At 39.0% G+C, this 26211-nt stretch overlaps 9 protein-coding genes across 9 annotated transcripts; all 9 read right to left on the bottom strand.

Moving 5' to 3' along the window:
• Positions 1–206: 206 nt before the first annotated feature.
• Positions 207–2192, bottom strand: MEA1 (Mea1p; the record flags this gene model as incomplete). Its single annotated transcript, XM_043194132.1, has 1 exon — positions 207–2192. One exon carries the CDS (start codon positions 2190–2192, stop codon positions 207–209), a length of 1986 nt encoding a protein of 661 aa, XP_043051184.1.
• A 749-nt stretch (positions 2193–2941) lies between these two features.
• Positions 2942–4423, bottom strand: KQ657_003407 (RNA-binding protein; the record flags this gene model as incomplete). The annotated part of the gene is made up of 2 exons (XM_043194133.1): positions 2942–3394; positions 4151–4423. 2 exons carry the CDS (start codon positions 4421–4423, stop codon positions 2942–2944), a joined length of 726 nt encoding a protein of 241 aa, XP_043051185.1.
• A 933-nt stretch (positions 4424–5356) lies between these two features.
• Positions 5357–7084, bottom strand: STP1 (Stp1p; the record flags this gene model as incomplete). Its single annotated transcript, XM_043194134.1, has 2 exons — positions 5357–7031; positions 7080–7084. The coding sequence occupies 2 exons, from the start codon at positions 7082–7084 to the stop codon at positions 5357–5359; spliced, it is 1680 nt and encodes a 559-aa protein (XP_043051186.1).
• A 2213-nt stretch (positions 7085–9297) lies between these two features.
• KQ657_003409 (uncharacterized protein) lies at positions 9298–12051 on the bottom strand (the record flags this gene model as incomplete). The annotated part of the gene is made up of 1 exon (XM_043194135.1): positions 9298–12051. The coding sequence occupies one exon, from the start codon at positions 12049–12051 to the stop codon at positions 9298–9300; it is 2754 nt and encodes a 917-aa protein (XP_043051187.1).
• Positions 12052–12392: 341 nt separating this feature from the next.
• Positions 12393–13484, bottom strand: TRP4 (anthranilate phosphoribosyltransferase; the record flags this gene model as incomplete). Its single annotated transcript, XM_043194136.1, has 1 exon — positions 12393–13484. The coding sequence occupies one exon, from the start codon at positions 13482–13484 to the stop codon at positions 12393–12395; it is 1092 nt and encodes a 363-aa protein (XP_043051188.1).
• Positions 13485–13782: 298 nt separating this feature from the next.
• Positions 13783–20196, bottom strand: BRR2 (ATP-dependent RNA helicase; the record flags this gene model as incomplete). The annotated part of the gene is made up of 1 exon (XM_043194137.1): positions 13783–20196. One exon carries the CDS (start codon positions 20194–20196, stop codon positions 13783–13785), a length of 6414 nt encoding a protein of 2137 aa, XP_043051189.1.
• Positions 20197–20483: 287 nt separating this feature from the next.
• PDA1 (pyruvate dehydrogenase (acetyl-transferring) subunit E1 alpha) lies at positions 20484–21692 on the bottom strand (the record flags this gene model as incomplete). The annotated part of the gene is made up of 1 exon (XM_043194138.1): positions 20484–21692. The coding sequence occupies one exon, from the start codon at positions 21690–21692 to the stop codon at positions 20484–20486; it is 1209 nt and encodes a 402-aa protein (XP_043051190.1).
• Positions 21693–22060: 368 nt separating this feature from the next.
• Positions 22061–25243, bottom strand: KQ657_003413 (uncharacterized protein; the record flags this gene model as incomplete). Its single annotated transcript, XM_043194139.1, has 1 exon — positions 22061–25243. The coding sequence occupies one exon, from the start codon at positions 25241–25243 to the stop codon at positions 22061–22063; it is 3183 nt and encodes a 1060-aa protein (XP_043051191.1).
• Positions 25244–25406: 163 nt separating this feature from the next.
• Positions 25407–25938, bottom strand: TVP15 (uncharacterized protein; the record flags this gene model as incomplete). The annotated part of the gene is made up of 2 exons (XM_043194140.1): positions 25407–25751; positions 25855–25938. The coding sequence occupies 2 exons, from the start codon at positions 25936–25938 to the stop codon at positions 25407–25409; spliced, it is 429 nt and encodes a 142-aa protein (XP_043051192.1).
• Between the last annotated feature and the right edge of the window lie 273 nt (positions 25939–26211).

The raw sequence follows: 26211 nt of genomic DNA on the forward strand, positions 1-26211 counted from the left end.
TTCCACTAGAACACAGGTTGGTGAGCATTTGGGGTTGTTTGCCTTTTTAAAGAGAAGATTCAGCACCAGAGATAAAGAATAAAGTCCACCACCAAATTGTTTAACTTGTAAATAGAAAGAATATTTAAATTAATATTACATACAAAATACAGTAATGGCCCTCTGCCCTTATTAATGTCATCATATTATAATTATCATTATGATGATTACTTGTTGATCAATTCGTTGAATGCCATTTCATAGATGACATTATTCTTGATGAAATTATCAAGACACCATCCACACAAATAATTGTCTTGTAACTCCTGAAGAATCATTATAACGTTTGATTTGATTTGGTCATCCCGATTGAACAAGTTCAAAAGGAGTAACTCTATACCTTTATTCTTGTCAAATATGGTAAGATTCCCTCCATGAATGCTTGAACTTTGTAAACTGGTTGAGCTATTGGGAGGAATCAAATACGTTACCAAGAGAAAAATTTCCAATGATTTTCCACTGATTAAGTATTTTAAGATGTTAAACCATATTTCCCGTTCGTTGGGTTTGGAAGAATTCTGTAACCCTTGAAGATGGTACTGCAAGTCGATCATCAAGTTCAACTCGTTTCTCAAATTGGGTAGCATTAGCGAGTAACTCAATTTCCCTTCTCCTAGCAAGTTCTGAAACTTCTTTTGGATGGATTGATAGCAACTCACTTCCAAGAGTTTGTTCATGTCCGAGGTCCATTGGTAGCCCACTCCTTCGAGAAGCAATACCTGTTGCTGCTGCGGAGATTGGTGTTGAGTCAAGCCTAGTTGATTAAGAGGGTGGTGGTTGAGATGGCCGTGACCTAAGGGTGGTGACGAGGGCATGGTAAAGCTAAAGTTCTTTGAAGAAAGTAAAATCCGGATAATCTCATTGATATGTCTTCGGAAAATCAATTGAATGGTGGTTAGATCATCGTTATAGTTGAATAAACTCAATTGTAAGTTGGAAAGAAATTTCGCATCTTCACTAATGATGGAATTACGGAATCCTGAGGCTGAAGCGGCATTATTCGGATTATTAGGTGATAACTCCGGTTGATCTAAATGGGAAGCAAATAAGATTTCATTTGAATCCAAATCATAAAGCAAATCCCAAAGTTTATCGTTGTTCTTGAAAAATGGGTTAATCGTCCCCGCAATATAACTTTCGCATTTTTCAAGGATTTCAATCTTAGACACATCGATCATGGGGAACAAGTTATAATTAGTTAAGAACCCAGTTAAGATCCCGCCTCCAGTGATAATTTTAAGTACTAAAAGTATATGGTCAATGATATACCCTGAGGAGTTCTCATAACTGAGAAACAAGATCCTTTTCCCCGTAAGTAACGCGTTAATGAGAATGATTATAGGTGGGGTTTGCATTCCGTAGATCGTTAACTCGTTGTTGTAAACCATTTTTGTGGGGGATATTTTGGCATTTAAGATATTAATAAGATTAGGTTTAAAATTAATATCTGTAGGGTTATAATAATCCCCTATATTGTCTGGTAATTGGATCATAGGGATTCTTATGGGGATCTTCATGTTTTGGAACTTGATAATGGAATTGAAACTTAAATCTTTTCGGATAAATAAGTCCGTGTTGATGATATATTTTAGCCCCAAAATTTTATTTCTAAATTTTTCATCATAATATATTTTATCATGGATGGGCAAGTCTAAGATGGAAGTAACCAATAGTTTGCGTACCATTGAGAGTTTATTTATACCCAATGATAAGTTCTTGACATTTATCAGTTCATATAGTTCCTTAATTATCAGTAGATTGTTATCCTTGAAATATTTATCCAAGCAGATAAGCATCAAGGGTTTAAAGTTCTTGAAGAAAGATAGCTTGGTAATGATGCTTAGTGATTTGATCAGTGACCCTCGTTTGTACAACGTATCGTCCTTCATATTTGTCACGAGTGTGTAAAGGAAATAAGGGCTTTCTTCACAATATTTGCGGTCATAAAGATATTGAAACTCACCAGTAGTTTCATTTCTATAGAGCAAGAAAAGTGTAAAGTCGTCTTCCCTTTTATGGACCTGATCCGGTATCATAAGTTCCGGTAAGAATGGGAGATCTCCTGGCATGGAATGGGGGTATTGGTGAACCAAAATAGGACCTTGGTCCACATGGAACTCTGCCGTAAGAATATACTCGCAGTTTCTAGTCATTATGGAACAATACACCTGTAGTAGAAGTACGCAGTAGTACTAGTACTGGTGGCAATAGTGGTAATAGTACACACTAGCAGTAATCGTAATAGTACGCGCAAGCAGTAGTGGTAATAACGGTATGCACTGGGAGAAGTAGTTATAATAATAGTTGCTCTATAATGCAACCACCTTAGCACTCACTTGCTTACCATTCACTCACACAATGACTTGCTCACTCTTATTCTCTATAATGTCAAGTCTATTCTAAATATAAGCCGTCCAATTGTCAACTTGACAAGACTGAAAAATGCCTATTGGAATGCTCCAATTTCCCTTTTCCTATGCTTGCTAGGCGACTTCTTCTTTAGGCGTTTTGTTTTACTGCAATTTATTTGGTGATGGGACGCATTTTTCTCGTTGCTTTTGTGTCGCTTTATACGCCCTACAATAGACGGTCTACAAGGGTCTGGAGACTTTTCAATTTACCTTACGTTGCTACCATTGAATGCTATATGTAAGTGTATCAAGATTGTACTAGTGAACATGCATATGCACAGGCTTCTTCCTTATATCCGATCATATGGTTTGGCATGGTAATCTTTATACTAGTATTTATCAATCATGTTAAGATTGAACCAATTGAAGTGTATTGCATATAGTGTCATTTCCGTCACGTGACCGTATTCTATCTACTTCATATTAAAACAAGATTTCATACATAAACTAATAACAGTTACTTAAAATAATACATAATCAACTACAATTAATTAAGGCTTAGTTTCAAAGTAATCAGCCATCTCTTGGTCCAACTGTTCTACAGTCTTCTTGGCTTTGTTGGCCTTCAAACCCTTCTTCTTTTTATCAGCAGCCTTAGCTTGCTTGTTAGCAACTGGCTTCTTGGTGTTGGCACCAGCAGGTGCCTTCTTGTTGGCGTTACCCTTGACAGAAGCACCACCCTTGTTAGCCTTAGCTGCAGGCTTGCTGCTGATACTGTTGGCAACAATTCTGGTGGCCAATGGCTTTTTGGTAGGGTCAATGATCAATTCCAAGGTCAACTTGGATGATCCGCCATCAATTGGTGCACCATTGTACTTTTGTACAGCCAATGCGGCTGATTTATGATTACGGAAAATAATGGTAGCAATACCCTTAAATTGGCCCTTCTCGTTGTAAGTCAAAGACAAGCTTTGCACACCTCCAACTTGAGAATTAAAAAAATCCTAAACTTGTTAATAAAACTTATTCCAATAATACACCCCAAAAAATAATACATCTAGCAAATAAAGGCATCATAAAAGGTGGCATTTGGATCCTACTGAGAATAAATCAGGTACTTGTCGTGTTATTATCATGGTTGAGACTTTGAATGTAGCATTATTCCTCTTGTTCAGTGGTGGTCTTTGGCCCAAGTAAAAAAAATCCAGTGTTTGATGGAACTTAATCCATCTTTGAACACACACATATAAGCATATCCATCCATTAGAAGCTTGAATTAGCTTCGGTAAATGGATATCATATCCTTGGATAAGGTAGTCAAAAAGCAATTAAGAATTCAACAACCTACGTGTTTGCAGCTTTGGATAAGAGAAGACTTTGATCCAAAACAATAATAAATTAGCAAAACACAATTAATTACTGGGAGCTCGGTAGAAATAGCCGAAAACACCAGTCAAACTTCTATTCAGAAGCTGCTACTGAAAAAATGTCATTTATAAAATGACATTTTACCAATAGAGAAACAAAGGATTTTTTATACCATAAAAGAACCAAAAGGGAAAAAAATGAACAAAAGTCAAACAACCATCAGGCATTTAAAGCTGGTTATAACTCAAAAATGCATCAGATTAAAACAGAAACTCAACAGAGAGAAGTAACATAGTAGTAGTAGCAGTAGTAATAATAATAAACCCCTCAGTAAGATACCAGATTGCACAACCCTCCAAAACGTAAACGAAAATACTCTAAGTAAAACATACCCTAATTCCGTCAATCTTGATGTCACGGGGTAACCCGGAAACAACAACCTTAGTTGCATAAGTCAAGTCAAAGCCTGGCTTGTTATCAGCAACCTTAGCCTTCTTCAAAACAACAGGAGCCTTCTTTGGTGCCTTTGAGCCGACAATTTTGGCCTTCTTAGTGACACCTGCACCAACTTTTTTGGTTGGAGCAGTTTTCTTTGGTCCTCCTACTTTTCTAGCCTTTCTGGAAGACTTAATGATTTCATCCAAGGATTTGTCTAATGCGGACATTTTGTGTGTGTGTTTAAATGTTAATATGTGTGTAATATATGTGTAAAGAAAAGAGAGGAGATTGTTGGTGCCAGCGGGCGAATTTTTTTTTATTCTTGTAAAGTTTTGACCATTTTCCGTTCTTGTATATACGCATTTGGTCTTCAAATTACGCTTGCGTCACGTGCTCGCGGTTCTTAATTCAGGAAACTTGTTAGGATACGTATTTTTGTATGGTGTTGGTGTTTAGTTAAGCGATCACTATTGCATCATATTCCTTAGTGTTCACTTCCTTAAAGAATGGTTCAACAGGGTTCACGTGCACCATTTACTTGAAATTGAATAAGCACATTGATGGATTAATTACAAGCTATTTTACATTTGTTTACTTCTTAAAGGTTCTCGGGCCCGTTGATGTCCCCGAAAAATTGGATGTTGCGACCAGGCCCGAAAAAAAATTATGTGGAAGGAGGCTCAGGACCAGTGGAACATAATTACATATAACTACTATTATAATAACGGTTGTACCCATAGTTATGCTATTGTGTAGTCGGTACGTTCGGTTCCGTTGCATCATAAGGCGCCAAAAAAATACAAAACCGTAATTGTGATGCCAGAATACAAGGGCGTAACTTTTGACCATGGGTGAATTTTGCAGCCGTTACCGGACGGCTCTAAAATTCAAACAAAGTCCGCTCATACAAATATGTATATATATTAGAACATTGGCATCTATAAATAAGCTGGTAAATATTCACCAGAGAAAAATATATTAACACGATGTCAAATCCATGACAATAATAATGATAAAGAAACGAAATGAAATGAAAGCTCCATAGACGGTTCGACTGACCGAATAACCAAAAAAAAAAGAACAAAAACATTTAACAAATACCCACCCCTAGAAAAATAGCCTGTAATGATACAATTAACACGTGTGATGTGTGTGATTGTCTATAATTGAACATAATGAAGTTGATCATGAGAATGCTCATTCTTTATAACTTCATTGGAACCATTGAAGCTACGGACACTCCCTTGACACTCGCCTCGTTCAATATGAGTTTCCAACCATTCGGCGTTATTTTTAAAGTGTTGAAAGCAACCCGCACAACGACCCTCAATCATATTACGCTCGCTCAGTTTCGTACCGGGTGGGTAAATGAAATGAAGAGCCTTAAGATGAGTCTTAAAAGTATCTCTACGGGTAAATCCTCCTGTGGGATGGCATTTGGTACCAACTATTCCACCGGGTAATGATGGGTTCCGTGGAGCAAAACTAGCCATGTTGCTATTGTTGGGTTTAGTCTCAGGCGAATACTCTCCTTCCACCGCATCGTCTTGATAGAAAGGACAAGTGAATGCCTTTGCAGAATTATGTTTTTTGATATGTCTTGTCAAATATCCTTTGACTTTGAATTTGGCATCACAATGTGGACAATCGTAGGAGTCTGGTTTTTGTTTCCGTGATTTACGTCTCTTGGGAGCCGAAGTAGTTTGGTATTTCATAAGATGTTTCGAGTCTTCGTCATCATCTTCTCTTTCCCGTTTCACGGGACGGGAATCAAGTGAATTGCTTCCGTGAGCCAATGTGAACGGAGGTTCAACTGTAGAATCAAGAGGGAATTGAGGAGTACCCTCAAAATGTTCTATAGAACCTACACTCGATTCACTAACAACGCTATCGCGTTGTTCCAAGTTAGTGTTATTGCTTTGAGAACTACCAAACGAAGCTGTGGGAATAAATTGGTAATCAGAATCATTCTTCGCTAAATAATTATGGAACAACTGATCCACCAGTTCCATCATGATGTTAGCTGTAGCAGTATCTTTCTTGCTATTGTTAATTTTCTTGAAGAATTCATCGTCAAGAGGAGAAATATCAGACGACTGTAAAGATGAAGTATTGGTCGACAACAGTGCTGCATAATTGGGATTATTACTATTATTATTGTTGATGTTGGTGATATTCATGTTATTGTAGTTTGCCTTTTGAAAGTCGTTGAAATGGTACTCCAACCCAGCATTACTCATGTTCCATTGAAAATGGCTCTCAATTTTAGAGGGGTGTACTTGAGTAGCCAGAGGATATGGCTGCGAATGGTATGAAAAATCAAGAGCGGAGTCGTAGCCAAAATCGTACCCCATTGTCATGCCACCATTCGCACTATTAACATTGGATGGCCCCACATTGGAATGAGCAGAAGTAATGGCATTTATGTTGACCACATTAGGGTTTCTGTTTGTTTGATCGGAGTACTCTGCTGGTTGGGGGTAATTGTCGAATGAATTATTAACATTATTATTAGTAATGCTATTGTTATATGCGCATTCGTTGGTTTGGGATGCGGGTTGTTGGGCGTATCGGTTGTAGAATAAGTCGATTTGTTCGGATTCGTAGGAGAATTCCAAATCGTCGGCCGCACACAACCGTGGACCACGAAGCGAGTTAGAAATGTTCGCAATGCGCGAAGTACGTGGGAACAAGCTTTTAGAGGACGACCATTTGGTATAAAGCAAGCTGATGATATGGGAGAACACACCACCTAAAGTAGTAGTTGTGGTGGTGGTGGTACCAGTGGCCTTAGTGGTTGTGGTAGTAGCAATAGCAGGTTGTGGAAACTTACGGCTATGGAAAAATAGCAGATTATAGGTATTGTTTAAACCTGGGAACAACAACATGATAGAAGGGAGTTCATCTAAATATTATAGTTGGTCGTGATGGGAATGTAATAGTGATACAGAAAATGTATATAAATATGAATAGAATATATATAACTGTCTATATCTAAAATGGTTATATATTTGATAATATTTGCTTGGTGATAAACTTGATAAAAGTCAAAGAGCAAAATCCAAAGCAAAAAGGAAGCAAACTTGACGGTTTTTGTTATTTTCAGGTATGTATTTTCAGCTTGATGTTATTAATGATTATGAATGTCATTGTGTTTATCTTGACTGGAGCAGAGACTCAAGCGGAGAAACAGACATTCGGGAGCTAAAACGCAGACAATCCTGTACCGCGACAAAAAATAAAATTAATATTATAATAATAAAAAAAAACAAAAAAGAACAAAGTTCTGCAAGATGTCAGACAGTGGAAGGGACAAGAAGTACCGCGGCCCCTACCTACATTATACCGTGAGGGTTAAAGGATTGCTTCCATGCATTATACTCTTGACATTTTTCTGATCTGGTCTTCAAATTTCTTATCTTTCCTTCTTGCACACGGCTGCTTGTAATTATTAAGTATGTGCTTGGGGGTTTACGTTGTTCTCTACTGACTAAGAACTAAAACCGTAACACTACTGTAAACAGAAAAAATGCGCTAAAGATGTCATACAATGGAGGGGAATAGAGCGCAACGGTTACGTCAGAAAGCCCCAAGCGATTGTCATGTAAAACACGACGGCTAAATCTAGTACTCTTACCTATTATTAGCTATTAATAACCAGGCAAACATCTTCTTTTGTCCTGGCCTATTAATTTTACTATTTAGGGAACACTGGTCGGATGCATAAGCGCTGATCACCAGACATCCTCACCTGCCATAGGCGACGGAAAACATGACTTGAACCCCTTCAGACAAAAAATTAACAGATAACAGACCCCACTAGCCAATGAATGTACATAGTTCCTACACCCCTTCTGTTTTAGGACGGAAGAAGTCAAACGGCGATTTGAAAGGACTGTGCAGAAGAGACAGGAAAATAAAGGAGATGTTGCGGTTGTGTATACCTATCTGGGACAAGCTCGCGCGTATATACTTTGGTGGAAAATTGTGTCCAAAGAAATTACGAACAAAAGGTTGCAACATGCAACAGAAAAATCATACATGTCAAATATCTATTGGCATGTCACAATTGTAGGTATGTATTAAGTATATTGCAAACTACTGCTGGAATAGTATTTCAATCTACAGTGACAACACTGCTTTCGTTTGGCAGAATGATAACGAGTTTTTTTTGTAGAGAATGAAACGTACGGCACCGTTTTTTGAAGCTGCTCATTTTAGTTTGTCTGACAATTTGGGGGATGTCAAAACTCGAGCAGACAAAACTTTACATGTCGGACACACGTTTATGTGTAGGATAGTGTACTTATGCATTTCTTTCATCTTTCATCGGACTGTTTCCCGATTCCACTACACAAAAAGTATTAAGCATGAGGAGGAGCGCATCTATTTAATATGCTGTAATAGGGTTGTGGGGAAAGCACTAAGATGCGGACACTTTCTTTAATCAAAATAATCAAGGGTGGGGGTGACAGTGGAAACGACCCTAGCGCCAAGAGTTGACAGCTCTTTCCAAAGCCCACTGCAGCCATTTACGAATTAATCCTTCTTCGCTATTATACCCTTTCATTCATCCTACATGTGTGCTTATCTATAGACTTAACCCCCAAAAATTCCACGCCCATCTTGCTGTTTGATTATGGGTGTAACGTAAAGCCTCTGCACGTAAACTCCGATCCGATTTGAATCCTACATCCGAAGGTACTTCAATGAAATAAAATTGGTACTGTCTGCAGTTTAAAGTCGTCCACATTAATTTAAACCTCGCAAAACTTGCATATACCACTTTTTATCAGTTTCGTTTTAGTCATGTTTACTCAAAACAATACAAACGTACTTACTGACATACACCAATTTCACCTTTAACGTCATCCTGCATATATGGTATTAATCCATAGAGAGATAGCTAGTTTTTCCGTATCTCCTTCTTTGTCCGAGCCTTTGACTACCATCCACTAATTAACCAAAAGTGACTCCTAATCACAGGATGATTCAACTTTTTTGCATAAATATGAATGATTAGACTGTCATATGAATTTGACATGTTTGTCAGCTGACAGCGGGTCATTTATGTAGTCATTCAACTTTATGGTCTGCCCAATTAGTCCTGTATTTCCAACTGTGTCTTCAACTCAATTAACTTTAACTTACGCTGACGACTCTCTTGGGCCCGACGTTGCCATCTAACAGTAGCTAGCACAAACTTAGCTACAGTTGCAAATGTAAGTGGCTTCTTAACCTGTACCAGAAGACTATTGTTCAACCCAAACTTAATTGTCCGTTTCTTGAACCAACTGTCAAATGTCTCAAACTCTTGGGAGATAAAATTGTACATTGTTAAGCAATCAGCATAATGTATGAGAGCATCACGGTACTGGGCCTTATAATAAATAGCTTCAGTATTATTCTTATTATTATTAGTGTCAAGGAATGATGATGTGGTCACAAGCTCTGTTACATGTGCACGCAAATCCAGTTCACGTTGCTTTAATTCAATTACCTTCTGCTTCAACTTTTCAATGTATTGCAAATCTTTGGTCTGATTTAAAGTTAATTGGGATATCTTGGACTCTCCAGTAACGATTTTAGTCTCTAGTTCTTGAGTTTTAGTCTCCATTCGTCTCAATTTACTCTTCAAAGAAGCCGTTGTCTCGCCAGATTCTTTCTGTTCCCTCTTTAATCTTTCGTACTTCTCTTTAGCTGTCTCTGCTTGTTCCTTTAATTCTTCCAACTCTATTTTTTGCAGAGTAATCTTGGATTTATCTCCTTCACGTTCACGTTCAATTTTTTGAAGTTGACCTTCTAACTCAATTCTCTCAGATGCCATTTTCTTTAATCGTTGACGTAAATCTTCCTTTTCCCAATTTTCACTACTGAGTGTTTGCTTAAACTTTCGCTGCAAATCTTCCAAATCAAGCTCAAGTTGTCGCTTATCACGTTCAGAAGAATCTAACTTTGTTTTCGCCAATTCTTGCTCAAGCAGCACACTAAGTGGGATCCCAGTCCCAGTTAAACGACTGGCTTCAACATTAGATTGTTGAAATCGATTAACATCCCTTACCAAATCATCAATTTCAGCTTGTTTCTGTCTCTTCTCGCGTTGAAGCTGTTCTACGGTAAATTCAGCTTCCTCTAACTTAAGACGAATATTCCTTATTTGATCTTGCATACGGGCTTTTTCGGTCTCGTGGTTGGCTCTCAATTGAGCCTCCAGTTCACGATGTCTCCTCAAATCTTCCTCTATTGATACGTGAGTGTCCCTAGTAAATTGCGACTGTCTGGAGTGATCCATTGTTTCTTTAAGCTTATCATACTCCGTCTCATAGAATTCACACCGTGATTCTAATTCGTTGATAATATCCTGTAAATTTGCCTTCTCAGATTGTAAACTCAAAAGTTTGCTTTCCGAGTCCAATAATTTGGATTCCACCTCATTTGTCTTTTCGTTCCACCGTTGATTGTGTTGAGCAAGTTCGAGATTCCTTTGTAAATCCCTGTTTCTGGATTCCAACAGCTCAATCTGATTGAGCAATTCGTGTTGATGTTCAATATTAGTACTTGATTTATCATTGACCTCTCGATGTAAACGGCTACATTCATCAGAAAGTCGCTTGTTCTCTTGTTGTAACAACAAGAGTTTGCCTTTTTGGTTATCTGAATCTCTTTCAAAAGATTGAGCATTTTTAGTTAATTGTTGAATTTCATGTTCTCCAGCTTTTAATCGAATCTTCAAATCGTTAATCTCATCGTGCAAGCAATTTATTTCATTAACAAGAGGGAGACTACTGTTCTCCTGTAATGTTTGTTGGTTTAATTGACTGCGCAACCGTTCAATCTCGCTGTTCTTTCCCTGTAACCGAGCTTCATGTTCCTTGTTCATTTTAGTCTCTAGATCCAACTTCAGTTTGAAGGTATCAAGATCATTTCTCATTGATGAAACTCTTGAGGAAAGCTTATCATTTTCCTTTCTGGCTGCTTCCAATGCCGTAGTGAGATGTCTTTGCTCTGACTTTAATGAATTATTCTGCGTTTCAAGATGCCGTATTTTCTCCTGTAGTTGACTAGTATTTGAATCTAGAGTCTTATTCAAAGAACCGTTGTGTCGCCTAGATGATTCTAACTCCGATTCAAGCTGCCGTATCTTCTCCTGTAATTGGGATTCGGTTGTATCTAGCTTAGAACTTAACTTGCTATTATTATGTCTGGATGACTCTAGTTCTGCAGTGAGGGCACTTATTTCCCGTTCACTATCGCTAAGCTTGGATCGTAGCTCATTGATCTCATAATGTGCTTTTTGATCTGATTCCCCTCTTTGAGTGTCCAATTGACTTTTAAGACGGTCAGCCTCCAATTTAGATTGAAGAACTTCAGATTCAAGACGGTTTATCTCCGTTTCAAGCCGTTCATTCTGGGCTCCTTGGGCATTAGCCGATTCTAATAGTGATTCTAACCGAGTAATCTCCAGTTGGTACCGCATCATTTCTTGTTCATATATATCAGAAGCACTAGTGTTTTCCTTATTAGAAAGCAGTTGTAATTCCCGAACAGTAGCCTTTAAACGAGCATTCTCACTAGACATTTGAGCTTCGGATTCTTGTAATCGTATCAACTCATGATGAAGTTGTTCTGGAGTGCCGGCGGCAGCCTTCTTATACGTGGCCACTGCTACTTTCAAGCTGATGTTCTCCTTCTTCAACAGGGCCACAAGCGCTTCCACGCCTCGTGCTGAGGAGAAGTCTTCTATGAACCCTTCATGCTGCTTCTGTTGCTGTTGCTTGGACTTGCCTTGGCTGTTGATGTTAACGCTGTTAGAGGGCTTTAAAGGAGAAAACAGGAGATTCGTCTCGTCAAACATCGACGAGTCACCATGACCTCTCCCTACCTCTATTTCCGCCTCATGAGATCCTGTTATTGTTGTTGATCCTACTTCTGTTCTTCGACTTCCAATTGGCGTGAACTCTAGGCCGCCCTGGGGCTGAATGCTTGGATATCTCCTGGACCCCGGCGTTCGTATAAGTCTATTGAAATCCATATATAGTAGTAGAAGAAGAGTCGTTGTTGTTAATGGTATTTTATATGTTTGTATTCATTATTAGTGTTTATATTTCTTGTTGTATATCCTGTATACGAATTTCGCGTTTTTCTAAACTTGTATGCAGTATTTCCAAAGTAGTATACCAAGGTGTCTATTTTCTATTAAAGTCCATTAATGGCAGATTTAAAAGCTTCTACTTGTTCCAAGGCAGCTCCACTGGTAATAGCTTCTCTGGCTAATTCTACACCGTGAGCGAAATTGTTAGCGACGCCGGCGACATACGCCAACGCAGCAGAGTTCAACAAAATGTAATCGACAAGCGGATTGTTAAACTTGATGTCATACAAAGGCAAGTCTTGACGTAAAATGTGCAACAATTTTTCAGCATTCTCCTCAGGAGTCCCTGACTTAACTTGACTTAAATCATGCAACGGTAAGCCGAAGTCCTTAGGAGAAATCGTGGTTCGGGTAATGGTGCCGTTTTGGACAATCCAGCATTTGGTAGGACCGCATGGGGAAATCTCATCTAAGCCAACTTCACCCCAAACCACCATGGTATTTCTGAACGGTCTTCCCAGTTTTTGCAACTGCAACACAGCCTGGGCATACAGTTCGCCTAACGCTTCGCTGTAGACCCCCAAGATCTGCGCTCTAATGGGCATAGGGTTGATCAATGGACCCAAAATGTTGAAGATTGTGGGCACCCCCAATTGACCACGCACGTACGAGACTGCCCCCATACCTGGATGGAAAGCAGGAGCAAATAAGTAACAAAAGTTGGACTTTTCAACGATCTTAGGCGCAGTAGTCAGATTCACCTTCATCAAATCAACTCCCAAACACTTCAACAAGTCTCCAGAGCCCGAAGTCGACGTCAGAGCTTTTCCCCCGTGCTTACAAACAGGTAATCCCATACCGGCAGCCACAATGGCAGAAGATGTCAGAACGTTGAAGGTGTTTTGTCCGTCTCCTCCAGTTCCTACTATGTCAATGTATCCATCAGGATGTACATCGGCTGCGGCTATGGTGTCGGAGAACTCTAAGATGGTGGTAACAGCCGCCGCAATGTACTCCGGACGTTGGTCTAATCCTTTGAGTCTTAATGCGGTTAAGAATGCACTCACTTGAATATCGGATGCAAGACCTCGGAAGATCACCGCCAACACTGTCAGTAAGTCATGCGGAGTTAAGTTGGGTGGGTCTAAAAGAAGTGATTTGATGTACGGCGTTAGCAAGTTCTTTCCACTTGACATTGTGATAATGAGTAATCGTAAGTGATAATTATGTACTGTGGTTTTTGATCTCTTCATTTATCAGTCATATAGTCGTGCGGTAACCGGTTATGGATGACGGCATAAATTGCAAAAGCTTTTAACATACTTATACAAATATAAATATCAATATATACGAGTGAATATGTTCGTATGCATGAGTATAGACAAGTGAATATGTTCGTACGTATAAGTCTAATTGATTGTGTATTATAATGTCTCTGTATATACGACATTTACCTGATTGCGACATTTGGTGATGTTCTGATGAACGTGCCATCTAATCATCAGCACTCTCAACTTCAACCTCAAAAGTAACTTCCTTATCGGAATCAACATAAGAGTCACAAACACACCAAAGACTAAGTTTATGGGTTCCTGCATTGGGAAGTGTAAACTCCATATTAATCAGTTGTGTTTCCTTTGCAATGGCTATCTTCTTGATTCCATACAATTGCTTTGTCTTTTGATCACCAACCACAAGCCACCAGCTTTCAGACTTGGAGTGGGGGAACCTTTGAGTAACCACCGTCAAATCTTCCATATCTTCATCTCTTTCGATATTCACCGTAATCTTCTTGGGTTCATTAGCACGAATAGTGTCTTTAGACATTTGATAGCTAATCTCAATGTTTGGGTATTTATTAACGAAATCGGCCACATCATTTAGTTTATCGTCGTCCAATGTTAAGATCTCGTCTCTCTCTTCATCCTCCAATGCCATTATATCGTACACCGTCTCGACATTCAGCTTCTCACATCGCCGTAAGATGTCCTGGTTGAAGTGGGGGATCTGTTTGAGAGGTGAATCTTTGATCCACACGCCCTGCACTATCATCTGTGAGATGTCCATTAGTCTCATGGCCCCAAGATAACCTTCACTGGCCATAAGATCAACACCAGCATTTACCAAAGCTAGTACTCGGCGTAAGATTTGGTTCAAGTCCAACTGCATGTCGACCGGCAAGTGGTGATTGAGAGTAGTTGTCCGAAGAAAGTGACACTGTAACAAAATGAATATCTTGGTAGATACAAGACTAAAGTCTGTTTGCTGAGGATTTGCTTTGAATGGTATAGACCCATTTAGTTTTTCCAACACCAGAGGCTCTCCCATACGGACGGGGATAAATGCTAGTTCCAGACAGTTAGAGAGGATCTCGAGAACGGTTCTCCATTTAGTGGTGTTATTTAACTTGAAGAGTTCAATCATCGTACCGTAAGAAACATTATGGTACGACGCAATAATTGATCCCGTCATTGGTTCAATGGATTCCTCGTCCTCGTCTTCGTCTTCAACTTCTATCAAGTTGTGTTTCTTCAAGCCTTCGAGTGTGTCCTCCACTAACTCAGACAAATATTCAGATATCCCCATATGAGAAGTGTCCTTCAACTCATAGAAACTGGGGTTGACCAATAGTCTCCGATAGAAGTAGGTATATGTTAGCCAATCAATGCAATCTTGCTTGGAGGTGAAGATACCAGAGCTTATTTCATTCATAAAGACATCATGAATGTATTCAGTGGCAAAGCTTTCCACAGGTAAACCTTGCTTCAAGAACTCGCTATAGAACTCTGATTGGCCTGTCTCAGCAACAATAAGTACCCTGGAATCAAGACACAGCTTGGGGTTCTGTTTATCACTTCCACAAGTGCCTATCATCTCAAACATATCGTTAATGGAATAATTAACCCATCTGTTCTCCTTTTCATCGTACTCTTTGGCGGTCAAGATCACAACATTAGTAGCCAAGGGACAATAGTATGAAGTCTCCTTGGTAGCAATAACCACAGAAATCACCCCATTGGTGAATAACTTCTCCACTATAAGTTTATCTGTGGTCTCCATGCCCTCATAGTATATCCCTACCCCCTCAGATAAGGACTGTTTAACCGTGGCATCAATGACCTTCTCTAAATAAGGAGCCAAGTCTTCTGGTGCTACAGTTAATAAGTTCCAACTGCAATCAATGGCACTCTCTACCACCTGAGAACACACTTCAAGACAGTTCTTCCGAGTTGGCACATAGATGATGTTTGTTGAACCGTTGTAGTTCTCCAGAAATTTCTTGATGAAATCAAATGCCGTAACCATCAAAGAAGTATTCAATGATAGATCCTCTGAATTGTACAATTGGATCTCCTTGATGGTTCTAAACCTTTTTAAAGGGTTGAAGTTGAATACGAACTTCTTCAGACATCCCAACCATTCGCCAAAGTCTCTTCCGTAAACCAAAGGACTGGATAACCCAATGATACGCAACTTCAAGTTCTTCACTTGTGTGGACATAAATCTCATTCTGGTGATGAGAGATTCGTAAGCAAACGACATCATCCCATTGCCAACTCCATGAACATCATCAACTATGAGTAGCTCTATTTTTTGAATACTCTTTCTATGTCTCCAACGACGGGAAATGGTGTCAAATTGCTCAGGTGTAGCAAGAATTAAATGACTAGAATTAATCAACCCCAAATCTATTGCTACATCGCCACCGCCACTCAACTTGTTGATAGTCTTCCCTGGAAGATGACTATACTTTTTAGACCATTCTTTGGTCAAAGAATCAACCTTCTGTTGACAAGGATTAATGTAGACAATTCTTCCCCTATTGGCCTTCCAATGTCTCAATATAGCAAGTTCAGCACAAACGGTTTTCCCATTACCTTTAGCCATGCCAATAAACACATTCTCATCGCATTTGTACAAAGATCTAAACGCTTGAGACTGGAACTTATTGAAGCTGGAAAAGTTGAACGTCTTAACAAAGTCTTCAACTTGCAAAGATGAAACAGGAATATTGGAAACGTCCAATAAATCAGTGTATGACGAAGGTTTCTTGGGTACATGTAAATTGTTCAAACTAAGAGGAATTCTCCATTCGGAATGAAGCCAGCTTTCATTCAAGAAAGTGACATAATAAACTGGATCAATGGGGTCTCTTATGGGCAAGGAGAATTCAATTATGGTCTCTTTATTACCAAATTTCCTCATAGCAATATATTTTTCTGAATGAATGACGGTCTCTCCAGTACAATCTTCCACTATAACAAGGAATCGTTGTTGGTTGCCATGAAGTTTGGCATTCCACACAAAATCAGAAACAACTTCCACTTGAACTTTGAGCATGGACGGCGTTAAAGGTTGTAGCAAGTAACTCAAAGATAACTTGGGAAACTGTTGTAATGCTTCAGTTATGAGCATACTGTTCCCCTTCAAGGAAATGGCTTCAGCTAATTCTTCTGCCGTCAAGTCAAAGTAACTCACAAAAGGTAAATGTGATCTTTGTGTGGCCCTAATAAGTGCAGAGTTAGCATTATTAAATTGCTTGAATGGAGAGTCAGTCAACCACATTCTTCTTTCAACCATCTTACAGAGAGTCAAGGTGCATCTTACCACCGAAGCCCAGTTTTTCTTCAAGGCTATCTCATGAATGGCTCGTAAGAGTCGTCCTGCTGATTGAGATATGTAAATCATATCTGCTGTCAATGCAAACCCTTCCAAACGAAGCTTGGATATATATGTTTGAAGAAGAACATTCATTTTGGCCAATGGATCACTGGCATTCTCTCGAATGGGGATTGGACATCGCTCCTTGAGCTTAGCTATTTCAAGTCGTTCTTCTTGTCTAACAGGAATGAACTTGAACTCTCCTGACATCGAAAAGATCTTGAGTATATCAATTTCCGTAGACCAAATGTTCAACTTAGAATTGAATATATTCATGGACTCATAATTGATATAAAAATGTGAAGCAATCCTTCCTAATTCGGTGTACTTGATTTCCCCGGTAGTCGGATCGTATTCCACCAATTTATTATCATTCAATATGGTCAACGCTGAATGAACCAAGTCTAGTCTTTTCAAAAGTAGCAAATCATCGCTTTCTTCCCTGCCAACGAAATAAACCAAAGGACTATGCAACATCCGGATGTATAAATAAGTTGATCCCAACCATTCAATGGCATCGTTTCTGTTCTTGACCGTTCCCAACACAATTTCAGCGTTTAAAGTATCAGCAAGTCTGCTGATCATCTGAGATTCAATGGGCAACTGTTGATTCAAGATTGCCATGTAATATTGTAATTCTTCATGAGATGTGATGATAATACCTTCACCATGAGTATCATATCTGGGTCTACCTGCTCTTCCTAGCATTTGCAAAATGTCCTGTGGTGATAACTGAACCCATTCACCTTTCTCAGGTGAATAAGTATCGGTTCCTTTGATGATAACAGTATGGGCTGGTAAATTCACACCCCATGCCAATGTTGCAGTGGATACTAAAACTCGTATGTGGCCTTGTGCAAATAAATCTTCCACAATAGATCTTTCATTCTTATTTAAACCAGCATGATGGATTCCAAACCCATCTATTAACACTTCCTTTATGTTCTGGTGCTCCATTTGATCAGCCTCTTGTTTCAAGATCTCTTTGACCCCATCACTTAAGTGTTTCCTGTCCTTATTATTCTCCTTTAATTTCTCACTCAATAATTTGGCTGTCTTGAACGTTTCCTTTCTGGAGTGAACAAAAATAATTATCTGATGTGAATTGTCAAGAGAAGATACCATTTTCTCGTAGCATGCTTCATTCATGGCTGATAACTTCTTGATGGCCTTCTTCTCTTTAATACCAATAAACTCTTGAGCTAAAGGACATGGTCTATATGAAGCATCGAAATAAAATAGTCCTTTATCCAAGTCTACTCGCAAGAATTGCGCAACATCCTTATAGTTAGGTAGGGTTGCTGATAGCCCAATCAACCTCACTGAATTCCCACTGCTATCTTGTTGTCTTAATGTCCGGCTAACAATACTCTCTAATACGGGCCCTCTTTCGTCATGAAGTAAATGAATTTCATCAATGATAATCAACTTCACTAATCCAACAAAGGCATTCTCCTTTCTGGTGATAACATCCCATTTTTCAGGGGTGGTAACCAAAATTTGGGTCTCATTGATTTGCTTTTTGGATAAGGAAGCATCACCAGTTAATTCATTGACCACAAGACCAAAATTGGTCGTCAAACGACGTTGGAATTCACGCATCTGTTCTTGAACAAGAGCTTTCAAGGGTGCAATGTAAACTATTTTAAACTTGTGAATATTGAACTTATTATCCTTCTCTGTTCGAAAGTTATCCATGGCTCGAAGCATAGTAAGCATCGCAACATTGGTTTTACCAGCACCAGTGGGAGCACATAGCAACATATTCTCATCTGTTTGGAATGCAGAAGGATACACTTTCGATTGGATTCTGTTCAATGACAGGGTTTCGTTGGCCGGAAACACACATTGGGCCCATTGAGGGAGCATTGAGATCTTTACTAGTTCTTCATCTTCGGACTGAGGTGGAGGAGTAGGTGGAGGAATGGATATTATATCGTATAGTTTCTTATTCTTTTGAAATGAACCTGGAGGTAATTTCAACTTGCTTTGAGTCATAAGATGAGACCCTTGATCGAATACCAAATTGTTTAAGTCCACAATACGTGGTTCTCTAGTATGGTGAGTTTTCCTTTTCTTAAAAGAGCCTTCAGCTTCCGCTTCGGCCCCGGCTTGTCCTTGGACATCGGCTTCGGCTTTGGCTTCGGCTTCGGCTTCGGCTTCCGGTAGTTTTCTCTTTGGTTGAGTTGCTCTATGTTTGCTCTTACCCTTTAATTCGTCCACCAAATCATATTCCTTCAATTCACCCAATTCCTTATATATTTGGTCTAGTTCACTGTCATTATCTTGACACTCTTGTAGTCTAACTTGATATATCAATCTCCATCTGTTATCAAGACATGTCTTAATGAAATCAAAGTTATCATAATTGTAAAAGTCCATTAACTCATTCTCCAAGTTCCTGGTATCTAGAGCTTTATTCTTTAGCAAATCAAGAGTCCCCTTAGTTAAATATTCAATTTGTTCATTACTTTCTTCAGGAAACAATCTCTTGATCTCTCGTTGGAGGTAAAAGCTATCTATTTCAGATAACGGTATAAAAGTATTGTTAGAAACATCGTTATCATCATCATTAGCCTTCTCCTCTTCTTTTAATACAATTGTTTTCTGAACAGAAAGATAATCATTAGCATCATTCCTTTGTTCAGTTTCAGGTTCATCGTTGTCTGCTTCTTGAATCTCAAGTTCGTATTCATCAATCCCTTCACGGTCATTTTCATCATCTTCCCCTTCGAAAATGATCTGCGCTTCGTCACCATCAATACCGTCGTTCTCACTATCGCCACTCTCTTCTTTAACCTCATAGTCTGTAATTTTGTTTACTAAACTGACAAACTTATTAAACGCAATGTCATCGATCTTAAGTCCGATCAACAGGTCTATCTCCGATCTTTTCTTCGTGTTGGTCCACTCTTCATTCTTGAGAATCTCTACCAACGAATCAGCAGCCGATATCACAACCAGATGGCTCTGGTCCCCTAAGAACCCACTCATAACATAAACAATCGTATCCCATAATTCTTGTGTCACTTCGGACTTGGGTCGATACGCAGTACTTTCTAACGTAGCACCTAGGACTAGCTTAGCTCTCTTCTGATTGGCGCTCTTCTCTTCGGCCTCCTTTCTCCTTCTCTCTAACTCATGAATATGACTCGTATTATTCTTGTCGCTTAGGCTCCCTCCCATTTCTTTAGCAGAGATTCTTCCTACCATTGACGTGGGGTTGGAGCTGGGTTCACCTTCCATATTCGGTAGCCGCTCGCTCCGAATCACCTTATTGGACATCTGCTCATAATTGTACTCTGATGACATCCTTACAGTTGAAGAAGAGATGATGATAATTGCAACCAACCAAGTTCGATTCGTAGATGGAAAATATACTTATATCATTTTATATGCAGGATAAAGATGGGAATATAAGATGAGCCTGCATGTCTAATGAGCTGTGATAGTAGTAATGAATATATATACGTTTTAATACCTTCAATTGATGCTATAAAAGGATTGAGATGTATGTATCTATAAGTGTGGACTTAGTAAACTTTATTTAAGAAGGTCTTGTTCTTGAAGTCCCAAGAGTCATCGGAGATTCTTCCTCTCAATACAGGAATTTCAGAACCAGGAACATAGACATCTTCAAACAAAATGTCCATCTTAGCTTCTGGAGCAGGGTCTTGTTCAGCCAAAGCGACTTCTTCGTCAACGTACTTTCTAGCAGCCTTGTCGTAAGCCTTGATTTCTTCTTCAGTGGCAATTTCAAGTTCTAACAACTTAGCCTTCAAACCAGCAATTGGATCATTTCTAGATCTCATGTGTTGAACTTCTTCTCTGGTTCTGTAAGTGGTACCAGGATCAGACATAGAGTGACCACCGTATCTGTAGGTTTCGTATTCCAAGACCAAAGGACCCTTACCTTGAGCACACCAATCCTTAGCCCATTTGGAGGCTTGATAAGCTGCCAAAATATCCATACCATTAACCTTCAAACCAGGAATGTATTGACCTCTCTTGTAATATTCGGTCATAGCAGAAGATCTGGAGGCAGAAGTACCCATACCATATTTGTTATTTTCACAAGCAAAAATACATGGTAAATTCCATAATTTGGCCATGTTGAAAGCTTCAAATACTTGACCTTGGTTAGCAGCACCATCACCGTATAAGGTATAGGTACAGTTATTTTCACCTCTGTACTTATGGGAGAAAGCTAACCCAGCACCCAATGGAACTTGAGCACCCACAATACCGTTACCACCATAAAAGTTAGGAGCAAACATGTGCATTGAACCACCTTTACCATAAGAAACACCAGATCTTCTACCCATCAATTCAGCCAAAATAGCTCTAACAGATGCTCCTCTCATATAAGTGAAACCGTGACATCTGTAAGAAGTGATAATGGTATCCTTCTTATCACAAGCATGTTCAATACCAACAGCAATAGCTTCTTGACCAACAGATAAATGGCAAAACCCTCTAATCTTCTTAGCCTTGTACAATGCATCGGAAGCCATTTCCATTCTTCTGATAATAATCATATCCTTATACATTTGTAAGAGGTTTTCCTTATCAGTTTCAAAAGTCAATTCTGGTCCATTCTCCAATTCAAAGGTTTCAAATGAACTTTCAGGTAAGGTGATACTCACCAAGTCGCTACTTGAAGATGAAGCCATGGTTCTTCTGGCCATCTTAAGTGACGACCGGAGTCTCAATGGGAGTGCCAATCTGCTTGTGTTCAACATTGTCACTAAGATATGTTACGTAACGTCAGCAAACCTGTTGGAGAAGAGGATAACGTTAATGGTAGGGTTCCTTCTTCACTATATGTGTGTTTTTTCGTTGGGGAGCGGATATCTTTCTCCCGTGGTCACGTGATTAAGAGAAACGGATATTAATCTCCGGCTCCGGGTAACAACGGACCTTTGCTTATCAGTCACGTTGATTATCACGTGGTTTAAATGCCATTCTTTTGCACCCATTATAGCACTGTAATAGACTACTTATTTCATTACAGTCAGAGAGTTAAATGCATACGACAACATAGAAACCCAGAGCCATTTGCTTATATATATACTAATTTCAGTGGTATTTGTAAGCGAATGTATATTCTTCACCCAAATCGATCAATTTCTCCTTGAATCCTTGAAACCCAAATATCCTTCTCTTGTCTCGACCGGGCCTTCATATATATACAGTTACCCGAAACTCCTAATTTCGAAACAAGCTTTAAATAGTTTGGGTTCTGAGTGCCCTGTTTGAATTGCTCCTTTTGTAGTTGATAATTCCTCTGAAGCTTCTGAGACCCAAAGATCTCTCGTTTTTTCCCAAACCAAATACTGAAACACCGTTCTTCTTCTTCATCTTGAGATTTCCATCCATCTTCGTAGATCCGGGGGATGGTGAAATGACCATCGTGAAGCTCCAGTGCCTTCTGATTATCAAGTAAGTCCAACGACGATAATTGGCCCAGATAAATGTAGCAATCAGCGATTGGGATGGTAAAATAGTGCTTGAAAAAGGGTGCCCTCTTCCAAGTATGAGTAAGTAGTGACCGAGGATGAAGATGGTAAATGATAAGAAACCCCGGTATAAGCACTAAGAAGAACTGTGTGTAACTGGAATGTTTCTTCCGTTTCAAATAAATGGTTCCACTCTCAAGGGTAACATGGCTTAGGGCCAATGAATCAATTGAGTGTGAAATCTCGTCAACTTGGGAAAGTAAATTCACTTTATCTTTGGATATGGCAATCTCATGATCCATGTTTGAATCGGCATATTCATTAATATTGAATATGTGCATGTTTTTGTGTCTTATCTTCATTCTATGTTGAATTTGATGTCTCCTGTTGGCAACCCAATAATCTCTAATCATTTGTAAATGTGAACACCAAGCATCCCTACATTCCTTGTTGGCAGCTTGAAGCCAAATCTCTTCTCCAGATTCTAATTCAAGAACAAAAATTGCTTTCTTTCCTGCATTAGTGAAACCAGGTTTAGCATACCATGTAATAAATTGGAGAGCATCATAGATAATATCATACTTGTCCTCTAATTTCCGGATTTTAGTAATACAACATAAATCTAATACTCCACTTGCCTTGGCAATATGTTTAGCTCTTCTTTCGATTTCTTCAATTCCTCTTTTATCATCCTCCCATGTATCTTTCTCTTTGTCAAAGTGTAAAAAGTGGTTTCTTTCATCTGTTGGTAATGATGTTAAGACCGTGGTAACATGACCAAAATTGGCTTTATTTTCCACTATTTCGGGAGGAGGAACAGCATTATAATGTCTGCAATAATAAAGTAATGGACCACTGGTATAAAAATACAGCATACGATAAAATGGCCTGCCAAATGATCGTCTGTGGCCATTATTATTTGTCAATCTGGATAAAAACCCTTCACATGGAATGGGTTCTTTCTCTAAATGATGATTTTCCTTTCTTCTGAATTCTAACTGCAACTGATCACCAAGGAAAAGATTCAGCAAGTAAAGACTTTCACTAGAGTTTTCAATCCAGTATAAGGCATCATATGATTTAAAACAAAACCACCAATTCTCCGGGTCAGTGATGTGAAGATTCTCGCATACTTTTTGCTTTAGAAATTCTATTAATTTAGTGTGGAATACTTTGTAACCAACTGGTAATTCCTTGATTATCATAGCTTTATCCGTTTGAAACATCTTGGTAAAGCGATCATTAGGTAGAGTTATTAGGAGGGAACGCTTGAGTGTTGGAACATGAATATGAAAATCATTCCCATCTTCGAGGCTTTGTTTCAATGCAAGGTTCATTAAATATAGCCATTTCAAAGTACTTGTATTATCTGAACACTTCATAATGAGAAGATAGACTTTGTTTTTTGGTTTATTTTTCATCTTCTTTTCCAGTGCCTTAACAGATAAGCAAATAGTTTTATCAATGGCATTGTAGAGACTGACTTTGGGAGATTGTGGATTTTTAGAATTCAATTCATAAGAAATCACTGGAAAATTTTTGGATAAACTGGTAAATGAATGCATTTCATAAAATTCTATTCGAACAGAAACCTCGGATACTCTTCTTAATATAACTTGGTATTCACGCCATCGATCAACAACTTGGTATTGATGACTAGTACTAGCATCATAGTATCTTGTGGTGGTATCATTAGTTGTCTCAATTAAAACAAGCATTTTCCCCGATCTAATAACCTCTCCATTCTTATAATCATTCAAAAGAGTGCTGTAGATTCGTCTATGCAATTGGTGATGTAATTCCTTGGATTCATCTTTTGAGTTTCTATGCAATTTCCTCATGAGCCGTTGTTTAAGTACTCTTCTTTTGTAGCCACTCAACCATGCCAGAGTCTCCAGATCTGTGATTCCCCTAATTAAATGATACTGTTTCAGAGGTGATGAATAATCCTCGGCAACACAGACTTCTTCATCAATGATTTCCGTTTGAGGTTGCGGTTCTTGGAATGTCATTTTCAGTTTCTTTGAACCTAAAGTTTGCTTCGTAGAAAACCGTACAAGTCTCTCATTGTTTCTTTGTTGAAGACATGGTGAATCTGGAGCCTCAAGGATTCCAACTTGGGTTGATATTGGTTCGTATTCATTTATGATCAGAGATGGTACCAGAGAACCATCATTATCTTCTTCTTGTTGTTCTTCATCTACAGCCACGAAGGACCCTAAAGGTGACTCTTCCATTGCTAAAGGAGTCAAGCTATGTTTCAGCGGTGGAGAGGCAGTATCGGAATTAAATGCTGTAGTTTGTTCTGAATTCAAATTTGAACTTATTTCCAGGGGATCTTCGTTTCTTCTTAGGCCAAATGATTGGTCAAACCTCGATTCATCCTCTGAAGACGGATCATCAACAGTTGGACAGTTGTCTTCATCCTCGGCAGCAATCCAATTGTGTAGGATATGTTCAACTTGATGGTTATTGCTTAGATAGATATTAAATCCGTGGGTATTCAACGGGGTTGCTATACTGGTATCATTATTAGTAGTAGCAACTTTATTATCATTAGCACTGTTGTTATCAATATTAGCTTCTGGGTTTGTGGATTGCCACTTCTCAAGGACGGTTTGCAATTTACTCTTAACTATTCGACGTCGGTACCTTTGCTTCCCGGCATGTCTTAACGAGTCCACGTGCCATATGTTCGGGATCGGGCCATAGAATTGACTTGATGATATCCGAGATATGAGGTTTGGGTTCTCACCTAAATACGCGAGTCGGAACGCAGTTAACGATGCTAAAGGAATATGTCGTAACCCATCACCAACATCGTTAGAGCTCATTTGAGTAAGGAATGGTCTACGTATAGAAAGAATGAACAACGATAAAAATAAACTTCAAAGTAAAAAATATCTACTATAAACAGAGACGGAAAAACATCAACTCACAACACACTGTGTGAGAGAGTAAGTAGTACATACGTAGAAAACCAAGCGATCGATCGATTTATATAACATCGTCATCATTGGCACCCACAGCCAATCCTTCTGTAGTCATGTTATCCGGAGGAGATATGCTAGGAACAAATTCTAACGCAATATAACCAATACCAACTATAAACACTAATGTGCTAGCTACTATACGGAACACACCTGAGCCATTGATAAGAAGGGCAACTACGGTGTAGAAAACACCTCTGCCAGCAAAGGAGAAGAGAAAGGATCCATATGTTTGAGTCTCTGGTGGTACTCTGAATTCAAGGCCTCCAATTATTGCCCCAAATACAATCACATATAAAGCAGCAATAAATCCATGGAAACTGCTGAAAAGTTGTAAAAGTCCTGCTAAACACTGTATAATGGAGCCATAGTTAGTATAACCATTCGTGAAGTATATATGTATACCAGTTGACACTTGGTGCACCTCCTAGTGCAATGTAGTCTTGGGTACATACCGAAAGTCCGGCAACAAGTAGGTTCACTATCTTGAACACTCCCGTGTAGTCTTCCAGACCTGCTAGAGAATCCAATTGAACCATTATTGTTAGTCTTCTTTGATGTTAAAGGGTCACGCTACTATTGTTATCGTTCTTTTGTTCGGTTCATTCACTTTGCATCAACTGGTACACGTCAACTCATGGTAGCCCCACCCTAACTGAACTGAACTGACTACACTGTTGGCATAGCGATACCAATGAACGTAAAGCCAATGAGTATGCCCAACAATTGACCTATTGAACTTGCGTCAGCTGATCCAATAGAATGAAAATTGCTATATTTATCCTATGGCGGTCATTTATGAAGTAGATAAC

The sequence above is a fragment of the Scheffersomyces spartinae genome (assembly GCF_019049425.1).
Source record: "Scheffersomyces spartinae strain ARV_011 chromosome Unknown scaffold_3, whole genome shotgun sequence".
NCBI lineage: Eukaryota > Fungi > Ascomycota > Pichiomycetes > Serinales > Debaryomycetaceae > Lizanozyma > Lizanozyma spartinae.